This window comes from Myotis nattereri, assembly GCF_964212035.1.
Source record: "Myotis nattereri genome assembly, chromosome: 8".
NCBI lineage: Eukaryota > Metazoa > Chordata > Mammalia > Chiroptera > Vespertilionidae > Myotis > Myotis nattereri.
Genome location: NC_138083.1, coordinates 75,618,142 through 75,637,523, shown reverse-complemented (window position 1 = coordinate 75,637,523; position 19,382 = coordinate 75,618,142). Strand labels below are relative to the sequence as shown.

General features: G+C 47.6%; 1 protein-coding gene across 1 annotated transcript in view; it reads right to left on the bottom strand.

The window, feature by feature from the left end:
- FHOD3 (formin homology 2 domain containing 3) overlaps positions 1 to 19,382 on the bottom strand; it is a 383,665-nt gene that overhangs the window by 41,065 nt on the left and 323,218 nt on the right. The window contains exons 18-19 of the mRNA XM_081097145.1: positions 13,270 to 13,542; positions 5,715 to 6,595 (exon numbers count right to left, since the gene is read on the bottom strand). Coding sequence (XP_080953271.1) covers positions 5,715 to 6,595; positions 13,270 to 13,542 — 1,154 coding nt within the window. The remainder of the gene's footprint in view (positions 1 to 5,714; positions 6,596 to 13,269; positions 13,543 to 19,382) is intronic.

The window sequence follows — 19,382 nt, the reverse complement described above, 5'->3', positions numbered from 1 at the left end:
CAGCAGAATGGCAAACATGAAGTCCCCACCACTAACTGGGAGAAACACAACATCGTTTACCCGAGGAGGAAACGGGTCTGATCAATCTGCCGACACTCTCTGAAGGAAAACCAGGAATGTAGTTTATTCACAGCTGCGCTTTACAACTTGGGGTGCACAAGAGAACCCCTAGGGGTATCTTTAAGCCACAGTGATACTTGAGTCCCCTCAGAGATCCGATATCCCCTGTCTAGAGTGGGGTGCAGGGGTCACAGACGTTTAAAAGATATCTCCCACAACAGGACTCTCTGATTTAGACTTTCAGATGTCTAAAGGCTTTCAGATAGGATTGTTGGGCGAGTAGAAAGTCGATCTTCCAATAAAAGGAAACAATTTAAAGACGAAACAAAAAGCAGGGGTAAGGGAACCTTTCTTAGGATAGAAAGACAGTAATGGGGTCCTCGCTTAGCTGCCTCCATTCCAAATGCAGCAAGGACTGGTCCTGCCAGTTTTATGAATGATGTGGGAATCAAGACCTCAGGACTACAGACAATGCAGGAAGTTGTTACTGATGTTAAAACGAGCCTGATGTGCCCAACAACTGCCAAGCTCCTCCCAGCCCTGAGCTGAGCTCTCAGGTCCTTCCACGCTCAGGGGTAATGCAGCTTAGGGCTGTGGGGCTGGTGCAGCCGACTCCTGACGACTGGACCACGCACTCTGCCTCAGCCAATGCCACACAACCACATCATGGTGTTGGTTCTAGGAAATGAAACAGAAAACCCTGCTCCACTAGTCCTGGGCTTCTGTCTGCGGTACACCATGCAGGCAGCAGCACCCTCACGAGGGGACAGAATGAAATGAGGAGAGTACGGAGGGACCAAAGCTTGTAGAGGCATGTGCTCTGGGCAGGTGAACAGGTCTTATTTTCCATATTTTCCTGGAATGCTGCCACAAAGGATCACCCCTTAGAATTTTTAAAGAGTAATTTGAAAAAAATTAAAATAAAAAAAAATGTAGCCTTTAAAACGTAGATATTCAGCCCTAGCCAGGTTGGCTCAGTAGATAGAGCGTTGGCCTGTGGACTGAAGGATCCCAGGTTCGATTCTGGTCAAGGGCACATCCCAGGGTTGCGGGCTCAATTACCAGTTGGGGGTGTGCAGGAAGCAGTCGATCAATGATTCTTTTTCATCATTGATGTTTCTCTCTCTCTCTATCTCTCGTTCTTCCTTCCTCTCTGAAGTCAATAAAAATATTTTTTTTAAAATGTAAATATTCTGCCCTGGCTGGTGTGGCTCAGTTGGTTGGGCATCATCCCATGCAACTAAAGGCACATTCCCATGTTGTGGGTTTGATCCTGGTCAGAGTGCCTACAGAAGGTAATGATCTTTCTCTGTCATATCAATGTTTCTCTCTCACTCTCTCTCTAAAATCAATTAAAAATATATTAAAAAATTAAAAGAGGATATTCAGCACATAGAACTTATCACCCCAGAGAGTGTTGCGACTGAAAATAGAAACTGGCTAGGGACATGATTTACTGAGAGGACTCGGAGAGTTTCAGAGAATGCCACTGAGTTTGACAGCACTTCCATGAAAGGCAACCAACTTCTCAACATGCCTCTCAACATCTTGCCGCAGCCCCTCGGACAGGCTCAGGAGGACACTGGCTCAGAAATGGCAAATCACTCCTCGCTCCCTGCCAACTGCCAAGAGAGTGACGCTACTGGACAGTTTCAAAGCTGTTGGTTGAGAAAATGGCCATGACCAGGGTGCCAGGATACACATGTCAGCAGATGTGACAACTATGGAATTTTCCTAAGGTCTGTAACAAGGGAGCAGGCAATAAATATGGAAAAGCATTAAGGCAAAAAAACAAAACAACAACAAAAAACCTACTGAGGCCCTAACCGGTTTGGCTCAGTGGATAGAGCGTCGGCCTGCGGACTGAACAGTCCCAGATTCGATTCCGGCCAAGGGCATGTACCTTGGTTGTGGGCACATCCCCAGTAGGGGGTGTGCAGGAGGCAGCTGATTGATGTTTCTCTCTCATCGATGTTTCTAACTCTCTATCCCTCTCCCTTCCTCTCTGTAAAAAAATCAATAAAATATATTTTAAAAAAACCCCTACTGAGCCTACATAATGGCTGAAACACCCTTAGTTAGGAATGATGCTTCTGAGGAACTTGCCAAAATAGGCTTAATTTTAATTAAGTATTAATTAGTATTAATTAATTTCCCATTCTTTCCCTTTGGGTCTTCTATGGCAGAGGCCAACTGCAAAACAGGTACATTTCTAATGTTCATGTAGTTTATCTGGTACCCCAACCTGGACAAGTCACCGCTGAATTTTTTTTTTAAGTCACAGCTAGTAGATTCTGATACATTTAGAAACTTCAGGGCAAATAAAGTTGGACAATCTCTCCAAATCAATTCTAGAGCCCCCTCTTCACGGTAAACAAATGAACCCAAGGTAAGACAGCACTGAGCTCCCAAGGGAAAGCCAAGTCCCCTTCTTCATTCTGGTCATCTCTTCCCTCCACACCTGTCTTGGTCTGTCTGGAACGTGGAAGATAAAGGCTGCCCTTTGCAGCCCTTTATTAGACACATGAGTTAGAAGGCCACTTCCTGGGGCTCCTCAGGATGACATCAAGTTCACAGAGGGTCTGTCCCCAGACCCTCCAGGGCTTTCTGCCTTACATCCTTCCCTTTTTTGCCTTATGTGATTCTCCACATCTTAGACCAACAGTAGAAACACAACATGATGAAATTCAGCACAGGATTTCTGTCTTTCTCCACAAAACATAATTAAAGTCATCTTACTAAAAAGCTATATATACATTTCCTGCAGAGAGAGAGCGAGAGAGAAATGTAGATCCAGTTCCAGAAACTATTTGGAAAGGAAACCAAAAAGCACATCTTTCTGTTCTTATCGTTTCCGTGAAGTGCTGACCCAGCCTGGCTCTTGCACACGAATCTTTGATGGGGGTGGAGAGGACTCCGATGGTCAGAGCCGTGCCCTGTTCTGACGCTGGTCTCGTGTAAGGTCTCTAACGGGAACGGAAACAGACTCCCTTTGCTATGTGCTGTCTTGCAAAATTGACTTCATTTTATTTTTGTTGCACTCCATTGTGTTTAATGAAAAACGTCTCGTGAGTCAGGATTCGGAAGTGGCTGCTTACAGCTGTGTTTCATAAAAATCCCAGTCATGCATTAGGAACAGGAGTAAAACTGGCTATAGCTGCAGTGGTAACATACACACGATGGATGCAACTCTCCAATGTACTGCGTGTTAACCCTAATTTTCATGCTCACCTCTTGTAGCATTTGTAAATTATCCCCTGCTCACATTCCCTATCCCCCCCAAAACAAAGGTATGGGCTCCTGGGTCCTGTTGTAGAAAATTCTGGAGTCCTTCTGGTAAAATTTTCAATATATTGAAATACTTTCCTCTTATGCTTTCTGTTTATACAAAACTAGGCAAACATGTGCCCTTTGGCTAGGCAATAACTTATTTTAAGAGGTCACCACCTATGTCAAGCAAGAAGGAACCTCTGGGCTCCTGGAAGGGCACCAATCAGACTTGTCACTGACCACAGTGGGACCAAGAGGAGGGGAACTGTCCAGTTGGGGTCTTCTCAAGGAAGCTTCTAATCTTACCATGTCCTTTGTAAAAATGAAGTCAGAGGTGCCTTCACTGCCAAACTGTTCCTCCCTTTATTCCTCCTGCCTGGAGTCGAGGGCCAGTCTCTCCCCAGCCACCTCTGAGGTGATGAGCTGGGGGGAAGGGGGGGGGGGGCTAGAGGGTAAAGCCAGCCAGATGAGCCCAGTAAGGGGTCGGGGGAGGAGGAGGAAGAGGGAGACGGGCCAACTAGATCAGCAGGGTGGAGGCTGGAATGAGTGGGGTCAACTGCTGGATAACTCCTGGCAACCAGAGACCACATTTTAGCCCAGCCAGGCCCACCTTCCCTGAGTGCCAGGCCTGACTTTAAGAACTGAAGGGACCCGGCCGTGGTGCCTCAGGGGTTGAGTGTCGACCCATGAACCAGGAGGTCACAGTTCAATTCCCGGTCCCCAGTCAGGGCACATGCCTGATCCCCAGAGGGGGGAGTGCAGGAGGCAGCCAATCAATGATTCTCTTTCATGATTGATGTTTTTCTCTCTCTCTCCCTCTCCCTTCCCCTCTGAAATTAATAAAAATATATTTTAAAAAAACTGCAGGGGACACATGGCTGGCTGAACACCACGTTACCTTGGAAAGTCACACACAACACGAGTTTTAACAGAAAGTTGACTGGTTACAGTCCCCCTACCTGCTCAGTCAGCAAGGCACGGACAGGCACTAACCCTGTCACTGGACCTCCTGTCTGAGGGCACTCGTGCCCGAGGATGCTGTATGTACTTTTTGAGTCAGAATAGGCGCCCGACTGGCAGGTCAGAGAGCCTGACTCAGACAGCCTTACACTCCCCCAAACAATGGTAAATGGAGAAACACATGGAGCTGGAATTAGCTCCTGAGAATAAGCTCTGAAGTGGTCACTCCAAATCAGTGGTTCTCAACCTTGGCTGCACATTAGAATCACCTGGGAATCTTTTTAAAATCCTGATTTCCGGGCCTCATCCTCCGGAAATTCTGTTTCTTTGTTACTAATGTTGTGCCCCCCCCCTCCCCCAATAACAAAGAAACAGAATTTCTGGAGGATGAGGCCCAGAAATCAGGATTTTAAAAAGATTCCCAGGTGATTCTAATGTGCAGCCAAGGTTGAGAACCACTGCTCTAAATTATACTTCGCAAAGTGTTTTCTTACACCCCTCGTTCCTGAGAAGTGAGGGTCGTCTTAAACCTGTTTTAAAACTGTAACACACCCCAAATCACAAGGGTTTTAAAAACAACAACCCACCAGTTCTTTCAGATCTGTAAAGAAGAACCAAATCCTTAGAAATAAAACCTGTGATGCAGGACGCTGCCGCTTTTCTCGTTAACCGAGACTTTATCCTTAATGCCCAGTAACTTCGTGCACAGTGCTTCCCATTTATAAAAGGGGATGTGGCATCTCTATTAAAAACGCCACAGCAGCAAGGCCTGCAGACCTCTCAGACATTTATGAAGAATCGGGAATCCAGATGGATGCGTAATATTTACAGGATGCCAACGCTATGGCTGTTTGGAACTGTTTAGATAGCTGCTTTATGCTGATGCAGCCAGGAATTATTCAAAGAAATGGCACCTGAATTACTGTCTTTGCAAAAGCATTGTGTGGTTACAGCTGAGGTTCAAACTACTCCTTTCAGCTCTGATCTCTGAAGGTAAGAGTAATTAGTCACGTGGATAAAGTCCATGTGTTGGATAAATTAGCAAGTCTTTTCTCTTCTAGTTGGGAGGAGGTGGGCGGGTGCCAACTGCTGTCAGGTGATACTAATATTCCCGGGTTAACCTTCTGGTTTCTTCCTCCAGGTTATTTGGGCCTTTGAAAGCTACTTTACTTAATGGTGTTTGTGGACTGCCATCTATGTCAGCTACTGGGGCCCCTTACTCATTTAGCTTACACCTAGGACGTGGCACAAAGAGTAAAATGGTAAAGGTCAGATCTTTATACTAACTGCCCTCCCCTCCCCTTTTTTTAACCAAACAGCAAAAGCAGCACAAAGGGAATTTTACAGACAACAAATTTCAGTCCCACTCCACAGTGGGGGAAAAAACTCTGCAAGCCAGGAAGCAGGCCAGATGCTGGCGGTACCTTTGAGACGGACAATTCCTTAGACTTAGACTCGAACAGGTGCTCCAGCCTGGAAGTGTCCACCTTGATAGGTTCCAGTTTTGACCACAGGAATTCTCTGCAGCGCCGGTTGTTCTTACACGGCCACTCGAAAGGCCGCACTTCATTCCAGAACAGACGGATGGTCTTCTTTTTCTTCGTGAATGCCGGCTGACCCCTGGGTACCTGGGGCCACCCTAAGCCCTGAGGAGCATTGAATACTGGAGGAGGAGCCAATAAATTACCGGGGATGGGAGGGGGAGGCACACTGTCCAGCAAGGGTGGAGGGGGCGGGGGCGGCAAACCCAGAAAGGTAGGTGGCGGCGGGGGAGGCGGCCCAGGGGCCTCCCCGTGACCCAGGTCCACGTCTAAGACGTCGATGTCATCCTCCTCTCCCAGGTCGGTGAAATCCATGTCTTGGATTCTGAGCTCCCTTGGGTTGGCCATGAGCTGGTCCCAGATGTGGTCGGACTCGGTCTTGGGCTGGGGGGATGCTTTCTCCGGGACCGTGTCATCGGGCTGGGTGTCGGAGGAGATGGGCCCTCTCCCTAGGTCCCCGCTGTTGAATTTCTCCGCGAAGGCTTTCACGCTGCCCCGGTTGTCCAGGCAGCCCACGTCCACCCTCCTGACACTCTCGTCCTGTGCCAGGGAGCTGGCCTGCAGCGTGGATATCCTGCTGGCCAGGCTGGGCACCGCCTCTGCCCCCTGCTCAGTGCCCGCGGGCTCGCCCTCCCCCTTCTCCTCGGCATCCGCGGGCTTTCTGTTATGGGCATACAGCATGTCCAGCATGAAGCGTTTGTTGGTGAGGATGTCGCCACACTGTTCATTTACACTGGCATCCTGAACCCCCGCGGACCACAAACCTGAAAGCAGACAGGAGAGAGGAAAATGAGAAAGGCGCAGGGCCACACCCCGAGAAAACCAGGTAGGGAATCTGTGGGCTTTCTGTCCACGGCCACCCAGAGGAGACAGGGAAGCAAGACCCCCGAAGAGGAAGGCGGTCATGGCTGACAAAACGCCCTTGACCAGGTGCAGATGCTGCATCTAACGCCCAGTGACATGCTCCAGGACCCGCGACGCCTGTAGGTGTGACACTGCCCGGGCTCCTGGGAGACTTTTCCTGACCTTCACTACTCACCATGACAGCTGGTCAGGACCCAGCCACAGGCGACCAAGGGGCTTCTGTCCTAAGCACACAGGGAGGCAAGGAAGATGCTCCCTCCCCCACAGAGGCCTCGGAGAGGCTGTGGGGTTATTTCCATCGCTCTCTCTCCTCCACATGGCACCGGGGCAGCTCAAATCGCCCAGAGAGATGCATACACCACACCATTGGTTGCACTTAAAATTCAGGAGACTCTTAAAGCTGCCTGGCTGTCTCTCTAAGACCTCCCCTAGGTGACCTTTCACACCCTCCTCTCTCCTCTACCCCCCTCACCCATCTCATCCTCGCACAGCGTGGCCCTGCTCCCTAGTTTAACAACTTCACAAAGTCAGAAAAATCTACCAGGGCTTTCATTCCGCCTCCACTCGACCACCTGCACCTGAACATGGTCTAACTTCACCCATCTTAAAAAACACAAACAAAAAGCCCACCATTCACTCCATGTATCCCTCCTGCTATAATCCAACTTTTCTCCTTTCCTTTAAAGTAAAGATGCTGATGAGGTGTTTTTGTGTTTTGTTTTGTTTTGCTCACTGTTTCCAGTTTCTCTATTTTCTCTTGAACGAGTCTCAGGAAGTTTTTGCTCCCTCCACCTTTCAAACCTGCTCCTTACCAGGTGACCACCGCCTTGCCTGCTGCACTAGCCCCAGCTGCTCACCCTCCTCCCTTACTTAGATCCTTCACTTGCTTCACTTGGCTTCCGGGACATTGCACTCAGCTGGTTTGCTTCCTTTTTTCTGGCTGCTCCTTTCTCAGTATCCTGTGCCGATTCCTCCTTTATCTTTACCCTTGAAATGTCCTTGGACCTCTTCTCTCCATCCTTACTCACTCTCTTAGTCACCATCTCATCCAATCTCAGGGCTTTAAATACCATCTTCTGCCCTCGCCCCCAGCCCCCTCACTTAACCTGCTTCTTCTGAAATTGTTTCCTGTCTAGGATATGGAAACTTCATCTTTCTGCCAATCCCCCAAATCTGAATCATCTTTGACACCTCCTCTTCTTTTATCCCATACAGCAGGGCATCCTGTTAGTTAAATGGTCATGTTATAGTCAGAACCCAATCTTTTTTTTTTTTTTTATCATCTCCCCTGTCACAACCCTGGGCTGAGCCAGCATGGTTTCTTGCCTACAGCATTGCAAGGTCTCACTGGTCCCAGCTTCAACTCTTGCCCCTCCACAGTCAATTCTTAATACAACAGCCACGTGATGTGTTAAAATATCTGATCATACCTTTTTGCTCAAAGTCTTCTAACAATGTCAAATTTCCCTGAGACAAAAAACCAATGACCTTGCAATGTTCACAAGCCTCGTGTGATCTCACCTGAATTGTTTTCCATCTACTGCTGCCACCCCAGGCAGACAGACATGAACATCTTCAGCTACAGCAGCTCCTTGGCATTCCTAGAACTCCTCAGGCATGACCCGGCCTCAGGGCCCTTGCCCCTCCTAAACAAACTGCACCCAGTTAATCGCATGCTTTGCTCCTCAAAACCCTTTATGCCTTTGCTCAAATAGTAACTTCTCAGCAAAGTCTTCCCCAAACACCTTATTTAAAACTGTGCAATGCTTTCTCTCGCCAACATTGTTTATCATCCTTTCCTGCTTTATTTTTCACCAGAGCACTTATTACTATGTAACCTTAAACATAATTTTCTAATTTATTTTATTGCTGTCTTTGCCCCATCACCAGAAAAATTATAATTAGTGGTTAAACTGTCTTCTTCATTGGAATGTAAACGCTACAAGTGCTTTGTTCACAGTTGTATCCCCAGCATCTAGCATGAATGAATGAATGAATGAATGAATGTTCAGGATGTCATTCCTCTGAGCTTGCTTCCTAAGGGCTAGCAGGACTTTGGGATGGGCATTTCAGAATGTGGTTTCCACCTGATACCAGGGCCTCCATAGATACTTGTATTGGGAGGTGGTAGGAGACCGAGGCCATTGACGTGAGCATGGGGAGCTTTTGTTTTACTGAAGGAGATGAGTCCGATCAAACATGCTGGGGAGGGCTCTGGTCTTGCCCACAGCTCCACCTTGGACTTAGAGGAGGCATTCGGTGGGGAAGCACAAGCCCCATATGCTGTTTCTTCCAGTGCAGCTTTGTCCTCCATGCTCCGCTCTGAGTGGCCTAACCTCCCCAAGGGACCAACGCCAGAGCAAGGAGTGTTGGAGCCCTCCTGTAGGTTCCACAAACAAAAAAACACTCACACCACCAAAGAGACAGAAGAGGCATTTGAGGGCATGACGGAAAAATCTGGTTATCTGGAGTCCCTACAACTGGTCATACAGCCCGTAAACAGGAAGACTGCTTTGACGCCAGGAGGCTGGAGCAGATACAGTGGCCGAGTCTCTCTCTCTCTCCCAGATTGGCTCACTCTTTCTCCATTTATTGGGAAATGTTGGCAATTTCTTATTTTGGCCACAGGGAGAAGAGCCTAAACAGGTAACATTTTAAATGCCGGTCTTCTCACTTGCCCTCTTCATTCACTTAGGGTCTTCTTACGTCGTTATGCGGAGTGCTTCTTTGTCCCTAGTTTTCTCCTCTGCTCTACTTTATCTGATATGAATATAGCTACTCCTGCTTTTCTTATTAATGTTGGCATGCTATGTCTTTGCCCAACCTTTAACTTTCTACCTGCCCATGTCATTATATTTGAAACTAGCGGCCGGGTGCACGAAACTTGTGCATGGGTAGGGTCCCTAGGCCTGGACTGTGATCAGGGCCAATCTTCCCCGGCTGCTGGCAGCTGGCCCCACCCTCCACCCCCTGCCGCCACTGGTTGCTCTCTGTGTGTGTGGGGCCACCAGCAGGGCAATCGGGCCCCAGCACCGCCTATGTCCACCACTACCCACCCACGGTCCCCAGTTCCCCATAGGGCAATTGGGGCCTGAGGGCTGGGGGCAGCTCCTGTGTTGAGTGTCTGCCCCCTGGTGGTCAGTGCACATCATAGCTGACCAGTTGTTCCACCATCTGGTCAATTTGCATATTATGCTTTTATGTATATAGATAAGTTTTGTATGGATAGCATAGAGTTGGGTTGCATTTTATCCATTCTGCAAATCTCAGTCTTTTAATTTTAAAGTAATTATTGATATGTTAGTGCTTAAGTCTCCCATTTTGCTTATTTTTTTGTTTCCTTTGTTTCAGTCCTGTTTCTCCTTTCTTGGTCTTGGTAGCTTACTTGAACATTTTTTTAGAATTTCAACTTGATTTATAGTGCTTTGGAGTATGTTGCTTTGTGTAATTTTCTTAGTGGTTGCTCTAGGTCAGTGGTCGGCAAACTCATTAGTCAACAGAGCTAAATATCAACAGTACAATGACTGAAATTTATTTTGAGAGCCAAATTTTTAAAACTTAAACTATATAGGTAGGTACATTGTTATTAACTTAATTAGGGTACTCCTAAGGCTTAGGAAGAGCCACACTCAAGGGGCCAAAGAGTCGCATGTGGCTCGCGAGCTGCAGTTTGCCGAACACGGGTCTAGGTATTATAGTACATACACTAACACATTAGTCTCCTGGTATTGATGTTTTACTACTTTGAAGTGTAGACACTTTACTTTCATTTAGATGCCTTTACCCTCCCCATTTTTAAAATATAATTGTTGTAAGTATTTCCTCTACATATATTGAGCACAATATCAAATATGCTGTAATTTTTGCTTACAACATCAAATACGATTTAAGAAGCTCATGAGGAAAAAGACAGCCTGTTAAATTTCCCCCTAATTTTACTCATTCTGTTGTTCCTTTCTGAAATTTCAAGTTATCTTCTGTCTTCATTTTCTTTCTGTTTAGAGGACTTCCTTTATCTATTCTTTAAGAGGAGGTCTGCTAGTGACAAATTCTCTTAAGTTTTCTTTAACTGTACTTATTTTCCCTTCATTCCTAAAGGTTAGTTTTGCTGGATATAGAATTCATGGTTGACACATCTGGCTATTTGGAAGCTACTGGGTGGGGTAGGGATGGGGGATATAGGACAGCCACAGATTTTCCATTAGTGGTGCTTGTCTAGGGCAGGAAATGTATTAATAATAAAAAAGATGTTCTGTTCTGTTAGGCAATACTTTTCCCAATCTTTTGGCTAGGGGAATAAACTTTACTTGATGCTTCATTGCCATGTCATTCAAGTCTGAAGGTCCCTAGGTAGTCTGTTTTCTTTCCACCTTTCAGCATCTCCCTATGATTGGTTGTTCTGTTATGACCAGGATGTTTATAATTTAGTTGTCAGAGGGAGACCTGGGAGCAATGGAGCTTCTCCATCTTAACCAGATGCCTCCTTATTAATTTATTCATCAATGGTTTTGTGAGCCCCTTACTGTGTTCTAGACGCCCAGCATGAGCTCACAATGAACAAGACAGACATCCCCATCCTCATGAAGCTTACGTCAAGTGGAGACAAAGGACAGTTACACATGTAATTACAACAGAGTGTGATGAATGCTACAATAATGCCTCGCCATACGATAATGCATGGAACGGGACACACGAAACAAAGGAAAAGAAAACTACACAACGAGAATAAGTTGAATATCTTTCAAGCCTTGCAAGTTCATTTTCAAATAATAGATGCAATCATTAGAATAGGATTGGAAATCATTTTTATGGTCTTTGTGACTTAGCTGAGAACATTCTGAAAAGCTGTCCAGACTATGCTGAGACAGCTGTCCAGACTCCACAGCTGCTAATGGTGCCTGAGCAGTGGGATTTTTTTAAGAACCGAAGTGCTATCACATGAAAACATGATCACATCTCTTAGCACCACTGAAGCAGAAAAGCCACTTTTCTGCTTACCTAACTCCTGAGGGTATACACTTGGACACCACCAGTTATTGTTGGAAAGTCAATGGTCCTTCCCGGGGAGCAAAGTCTCCATTTTTGGAAAGTTGTCATTATTTGGAAGAATATTGGACAATCTAATCCAAGAAAGTTTTGTTCCCTGGCTTATGTTTACTAAGCCAACTCGTTGATATGTTTTAGGCCCACTATACCTGGTTATGAGGAATAACTCAGAAAGCTATGCATAAACATAAAACATTTTAAGGCCAAAATGTGATCAGGAAGACTTTCCCAACACCTTGTACTATGACCATAATTACATTAAATGTGAATATACAAGTAGAATTTGGGAGGCTAATTGTAATCTGACTTTGAAAGAAATTAAAGAAATAGTAATACATTTAATACATATTAGCACATACATCTCCAACCAAACGGACACAAGATTTTCAATGCAATATTTCCTAAGATATAAACCAGGGGTGGGAAACGTCTGGCTTGTGGGCCGTATAAGGCCTGTGAAATCATTTGGTCTGTCCCTGCCAAGGCATTAGGGGTGAGTTAATTAAATGTTTGACCAAATATAGCAGCTAATTTTTAAGTTAATAATTTTGTATGGCCCAAGAATGATGTTATAGTATCCAAATGGCCCTTGGCAGAAAAAAGGTTTTCCACCCCTGATATAAACTAATAAAGTCTTTTTGTCTTCTTTTGACTAATATTGTGGTAAATAAAATCTAATATATTATAACTGGTGAAAATTCAACTACTAACTATTTTATTTTTATTTTATTTTATTTTTTAATATATTTTTTATTGATTTTGGATAGGAAGGAAGAGGGAGAGAGAGATAGAAACATCAATGATGAGAGAGAATCACTGATCAGCTGCCTCCTGCACGCCACACACTGGGGATCAAGCCTGCAACCCAGGCATGTGCCCTTGGCCGGAATCGAACCTGGGACCCCTCAGTCTGCAGGCCGACGCTCCATCCATTGAGCCAAACCGGCTAGGGCCAACTACTAACTATTTTAGACTAAGCCATTGATTGGCAGGTCTCATGGGAGACATTTTGGCTCCATTCATTCATTCAATTTGCATTCATTCACCCATGCTTCAGACATAATGTATTCTTAATCTGTGAACTAACAAGCCAGGCGTGGGTCATGCCACTGGTTGGCAGGCCATTATGGAGCTTTCATGCTGCCCTTAGGGCTCCTTGAATATATGTCACTCTTAGCTCGATGAAGGCTGGCTGTACGACCTGCCTCCACTCTGAGGACTGTTAGTCGACAGAGCTGGCTCCCTGCCAACCGGACAGCTCTCAAGCCATGGGCAGGAAAGCCAACCCCATGGTTTCACATATAAATAATAATTCAAAATATTGTATAAATTATTTGCAATTTCTACAACCCTCTGTGGCTCCCTCCTCAAGTCCCTACTGAGGACTAACATTACATGTCACCCCTAATCATAAAGTCACTATTACATGATGAGTGAGCTGGGCCAGCCGGTCACCTCAGAGGCCAGCAACCCAGGACCCCCACCCTGAGGTCCCCTGGAATGTTTATGGAAAAAGGGGCTTGATTACCAGTGCCCCTGTCCCTGGAGAGCTTGTCCTCCTTCTCCTCCCTCTCTAACGTGCTGCTGGAGGATGAGATGCTCGAGGCAGAGCAGTTGTCCCTCTCGTTCACCTCCTCGTTCCTCCTCTCCTTCTCACTGAGGGAGGCTCGCTCTTCCAGTTCCTGCTCCACTTCGCTCTCAGTCCCCAAGTGGGCAGGGGCTACTTCCTGGTTGGCATCATCGGCCACCTGCCCCACCTCCTCCTCTGGTCCCGGTTCTGGCGCAGGATCCTGGGTGCTCGCTGGTGGAGACAACAATGGAGATACAATCACAAGAGGAAGCGTCAAGGATGGTGTGAGGAAGGATGTGAGCTTGATTTCTCTGTGCTTTCCTGGCGGGCAGAATTCTACAGATGGCCCCCGAGACCCCTGTCCCCTGGCAAGTCTACCAAACAGAGTCTGGGCACTGCTAGGAAGGGACTGTGCAGCTGACATTGACCCTAATATGGAGATCGTCCAGGTGGGCCTGATCCAATCCTGGAGCCTTTTGAAAGTAGGATGCTTTCTGACTAGCAGAAGAAAGAAGTCAGAGATATTAGAAGCAGGAGAAGGATCTGACACCACGCTTCTGGCTTTAAAGATGGGGAGCCATGTGACAAGGAATGTGGGTAACCTCTAAAAAGCTAAGAGGGACTCCAGGCCTACAGAAAACAAGGCATAGGGACCTCGGTTTTGCAAGCCCAAGAAACTGAATTCTGCCAACAACCTGAATAAACCTGGAGGTGGATTCTTCCCAGAGTCTCCACATAAGAGCCCAGCCAGCACAACCTTGATCATGGCCTTGAGATACCCAAGGCCAAGAACACCGCTGAGTCATGCTGGACTTCTGACCTACGAAAACTCATGGATAATAAGTAGGTGCCATTTTGAATTGCTATTTTTGAGCTAATTGGTTATGCAGCAATAGATAACTAATACATGAACCTTCTGCCTCTTCAGGGAAAGAGAAAAAAAATCCATGGTGAATCAAGCTGGTAAGCAAGTAGCAGCCAATGTTTTATCAGTGGCTACCAATGAGGCTTGTCACCCTTTGCTTGAATTGTTTGCTCAGAATGTAAACTAGTCCATAATTTGGAAAGCTACGTGAACAATCCCTCACGGGCACAGACTATTTGTAAACCTCTCAAGACTGGAAACATGACGCCTGTCTCAAGGTAAATGCCCTGCCCCTGTGTGCCATCCTCTAGGGAGCAGGGGGTGCCACCGCAGGGCTTTCTTTGCATGCTTTTGCTGAGTAAACTCTCTGCTGTGGACTGTGGATAAGTAACAAAATGATTGAGAATACAAAAAAATTCTGAGACAACTGCCACATATGAGGGCCAGAAGAGTCAGATTGGCCACCCTGAGGATCTTTGACCAGTGAGGGCACAGCCACATTGAGGGAATCTGACATTGTGCCCCAAGAGTGTGAGCTCGAGCCCTAGGCAAACACAAATTCAGGTGGGATCTGCCCGTGGCAGGAACTGTGAGAGACCTTGCCAGACCTCATAAGAACAAGCAGACCAGGAAGCTCTCTCTCTGTGGGGGTATTGTGCCAACTCAGGTAAGCAGGGATGGCTGGCAGTGGGGTGTGCTTAGTGCCCCCAGTAGGCCAGGCAGTGGCATTACTATGAGTGAGGAAAGCTCAGCATCCCAGCAAGAACTCATACAATCAGGACTCACTGGGCCAGCAGCCCTGCCCCTCGTCTGCTCTCAGGCTGCCTTTCTCTAGGAATGCATCAGGGAACTTGGGAGGGAGGCAGGCAGTGGGAGGATGAGATGCCTGGGTCACTTCCAACCTCCACAGGAATAAATACTCCTCCGTGGGAACCCCCTGCCCAGTGCCCTTCAGGTAAAACTGGGTGTAGAGGATGGAGGGCCTCTCCCTTCTGCCTGCCCATAGCTTGATGACATGTTGTACACCTGCTGGGGACCCCAGTTAATACAGGAGCCTCTTCCTTGGGAGATTGCAGGAAGGGAGGCCCGGCAGCAAAGGCCCCTGCTTTCTACCAGCCATCCCTGCTGGGTGTCTCCAAGAGGGACAGTTATAGGAACTGGTGATATGAGGGCAAAGTTTCCAGGTAGAGATGCACTGACTGGCAGTAGCAGGAGGAAACCATAGGGCATGACCGTGGACGTGAAACTACATGCCTATGAATGAGCGTGTCAGGCACTTTTCCTTAAAAGCCAAACCTGGGCTGGTACAGAGAAAGAGTGAACCCGTCTTTGAGAAACATTCCCTTTGGTGTTGAAGGAACTGTAATGGTACCTTCTCTTCATCTGATAATAGAGTATTTAGCAAAGAGATATAAAACCCTCTCTGTTTTACAAACATGGCGAAAGCATAGTTTCAGCAACAGCAGTGTCATCATTTGGTTGACAGAAAGCATCTGTTCTTGCGCACATTAACTTCAGAATAGCCACATCAAAACAAAAATGTGTTTCCAACAGCCTCGCATGTGGCATGCATTTGAGTTGTAATTGGGGAGCATATGGCGCAAACTGGCGAGGGTGCCTCCGGGTGGTTTCATTACTGACAGGGAGACGGGCGCAGTTGGTTGCCATAAGTCTGTGTCTACTCACCCTCCCCAGGAGACAGGCAAAGTAGCAAGGATCCAGGACTTGATGGTTGTTTGACTCTAGCCTACATGCACCCCACTGTCATCTCCTTCCATAGGCAGGGGCTCTGCCCTCGGATTAGCCAGCCAGTGGCTGCCTGGATAGGTGTGGGAATGGGCATGCAAGCTCTAGGAAGCCACGCACTCTTGGGAATAAACAGTGCAATTGCACCCCCACACTTTGGGGCCTAGCTTCAAATATGGAGTCAGACGTTTATATGTGTGATCCAACCACTGGGGTGGTTTCTCCTTTTCCTTAGCTGGGGAGCTAGTCATCTCTAAAACTGATCAAACGCAGACTCAGTGTCCACCAGGTCTGACCACAAATCTGTGGTATGTGAGGTTGTCCTAATGATGAACAAATTAAATACTATTCATACAGACTCGAGTCAAGCAAAACCATCAAGGATGGAGCGAGTGAAGGCAGAGAGCAAACACATAGCTGCTCATTCCTAACGATCTCTGTGCACATACATCCGGCAACACCTGTGGCATCGACGTAACAACAGCCTTGTTTTCAAAGGGCTCCCCACATGGCTGGGACACAGGGCATAAAAACCCATCAGCAAGTCACAGTGGTATGTGGCCAGGAACCTACGAGAGTTCACTGGATGACAAGTGACAGGAGTCCCTGGAAAGAGCAGCCAGGGTCCTCGGCTATACTGATCAAACAAGGGCAGAAGGTCCCCGAGGACCAAGACCACGCCTGCCTCTTATGTCCCAGTGCTCCTAAGCCAGCATCTGCTCACATTCTTTCTCAGTGATACTCAGGAAGCACCAAATCCCAGATTTCTGCTCCCCTTTCCCATTACCTTTCATCAGGGACTCCCTCCTCAACACCCCCTTTCACACATACACCATCACTGCCTTTGAGTCATTGCCCCACACCAGGCCGGCTGCTCTCTGGGCAGACAAAGGGAACAGTACCACCTACACTCCCCAAGTCCCCAAGAAATAGAAGAACTAAATTAGTCTTCAGGAAAAGTCCAAAAGACAGCTAAGGTATTTGCCAACACCCGGGGTGAAAACTGCTCACAACTTCCCACTGTTGCTGGTCTCAGTATTTATGAGCCTTTCTCTGGCCCAGCAGTGGTGTTGATGGTGAGAGAGACAGTGACGCAAGACAGACTTGGCTCTTGTGGAGGTTACAGAGGAGCCAGGGATCCTACCCTTCTTGCCTGGCCTCTGCCTAGCAAAGGTGGGCCAAGCCTGCCACCAATGGACCCAGGGAAATCCCAGCCCTCGGCTCCCTCACAACTAAAAGTATTTATCAGCCTGGCCAGTGTTGCTCAGTGGTTGAGCATCAACCTAAGAACCAGGAGGTCATGGTTCCATTCTCCATCAGGGCACATGCCAGGGCTGTGTGCTCGATCCCCAGTAGGGGGCATGCAGGGTCAGCTGATTAATGCTTCTCTTTCATCACTGATGTTTTTCTTTCCCTCTCTTCATCTCTGAAATCAATAAAAATATATTGTAAATATTTATCAATATTACAGCTATTCTAAGAGCAAAAGCATGATGCCCTGGAGGGTATGGTCAGGGTCTTTGGCAAGACCTGGGGTGAGATATGTGTATCTGAACTAAAATGGCATTTAAGCAGAGTCTCCAAAGATGACAAGGAGTTAAAAGGGGGAAAGTGGACATGAGAATGTTCTGGGCAGAAGGAGGAGTGTGTGCAGAGGTTCAGAGCAAAGGCTGTGCTGCAGGAATAAAAGATGCCAGCAACAGGGGCCAGGGCCACTGTAAGAGGTAAAGGCCTGGAACTTTACTCTCAGGGCCATGATGGCTGCTCAAGTAGAGACAGGTGGTGTTTCAGTTTGTCTGAGAGAAACGCCCCCCCTCCACCCCCGTTACAACTGCATCACAATCAAACTACAGGCATGCCTGCAGCTGCGAGGGAGGCTCCTAGTCCGTGTGGAGCAAACCGACAGGAGGCAAATGCTGCAGACCAAGAGGCAGAGGCAGAGGCGGGTCCATGGACTCAAGAGCAGAACAAATGAACTGCACTGCTGGGAGAACGCAGGGCAAGTGACTGTGACTCTGTACAGTGGGTGAAGTCTTCTGTCCCAAGACCCACTGGGGAGGTGCTGTGTTAGCCTTTGGGGAAGCAGGGCATGCTGTAGGGCTGCCTGTCTGTCGGGAGGTCTTCTAATTGCCCTCAGAAAGCTGAGGCAGAGGAACTGGTAAAGGCTCAGGCCAGGGGGCCGGCAGGAAGGGATGGGCAGGGCAGCCACTCCCAACCACACACCTGCAGCCCCATCTTCAAGTCAGGGCTCAGAAGTGGCTGTGATAAACCAAAAGGCAAGGCCTGCCAGCCTCCCCCCCGCCCCACCACTTTGCCACACTTGTCCATACCCACTGCACCTGCCAATCTCCTCTAACAGAGATAGGACACAGCGATCTGATGGCATCTCTGGGGCTGGGCAAAGGAAGGAGACTATGAGGACTTAGGCAGGTGCCCAGGCAGCCCTTCTGCAGGCGGCTTTGAGTTTGGAAATAAAAGGAGGACATGGCAAGAAGTGCCTGGCAACATGCAAGGTGTCCAAACCTGGGATCTGTCCTTCTGGACCACGTCCCGAAAGAGCAGGCTGATGGGGGCTTGGCACTTCCAGGGGTGCTTAGCCAAGGCAAAAGGAATGCATTTGGCCGGGGCCTGCACTGACCTGATGCAGAGGGCTTCCAACTAAATTTTATGCCTGGGATGGGGGAGTATAAGGATGAAGAAAGAAATCAAAATTCAACTGTATAAAGGAATACAGTAATGGGTCACTTAGATAACGTGGAAGGAATAGCAGGAAGGAAGATGTGTGTGGTATATTCAGAAGGAAGTAACCAGGAACCTGGTTGTTGCCATCCTGGAGGAAGGACCCATGACCTGAGCATGGTCACTAATGGGAATTCTTTATCCAAAGGAAACGGACGTCAGGGACCCAGGATGGGACCATCAATATGAGAACCCCAGGAAAAGAGGGAACACTTAAGTGTTTTTATTGAGGGAATATACGAGGGTGGCCAGTCAGGTGACTGGTACTCCCCTCATGTAGATCACAAAGGTGGGAGAGCAACGAGGATAGCGCAGGCCTTGAGGATTTCAGCCACTCAGCCCTGGTCCAGGTCAGCCAGGTCTGACATCGACCAATACCAGCTAGTTCTCTCTGTCCCCCCCAAAGCCCGGCACTGATTACTCATCTCTTGAAAATCCCGGTAGACATGAGGCCCAGCTTGGCCTTAAAGTGAAGTAAAGAAAGAAGTTACTATGAATTGAGCACCTTCTATACACCAGGGAAGGCCTAGATATCATACACTCATCACCCTATTTCTCTCACACCAACCTTATGAAGGTTAGCGTCCCATGTGAGAAATGAGGAAACAGGTTCCGAGAGGTTCAGTGGCTTGTTCAGGGCTACACAGTGGAGAGGATGGAGTATTTATGCCCCCGCTCTCTTCGGATGGGCCACAATTTGGCAGAAGTAATTAGGCCACTA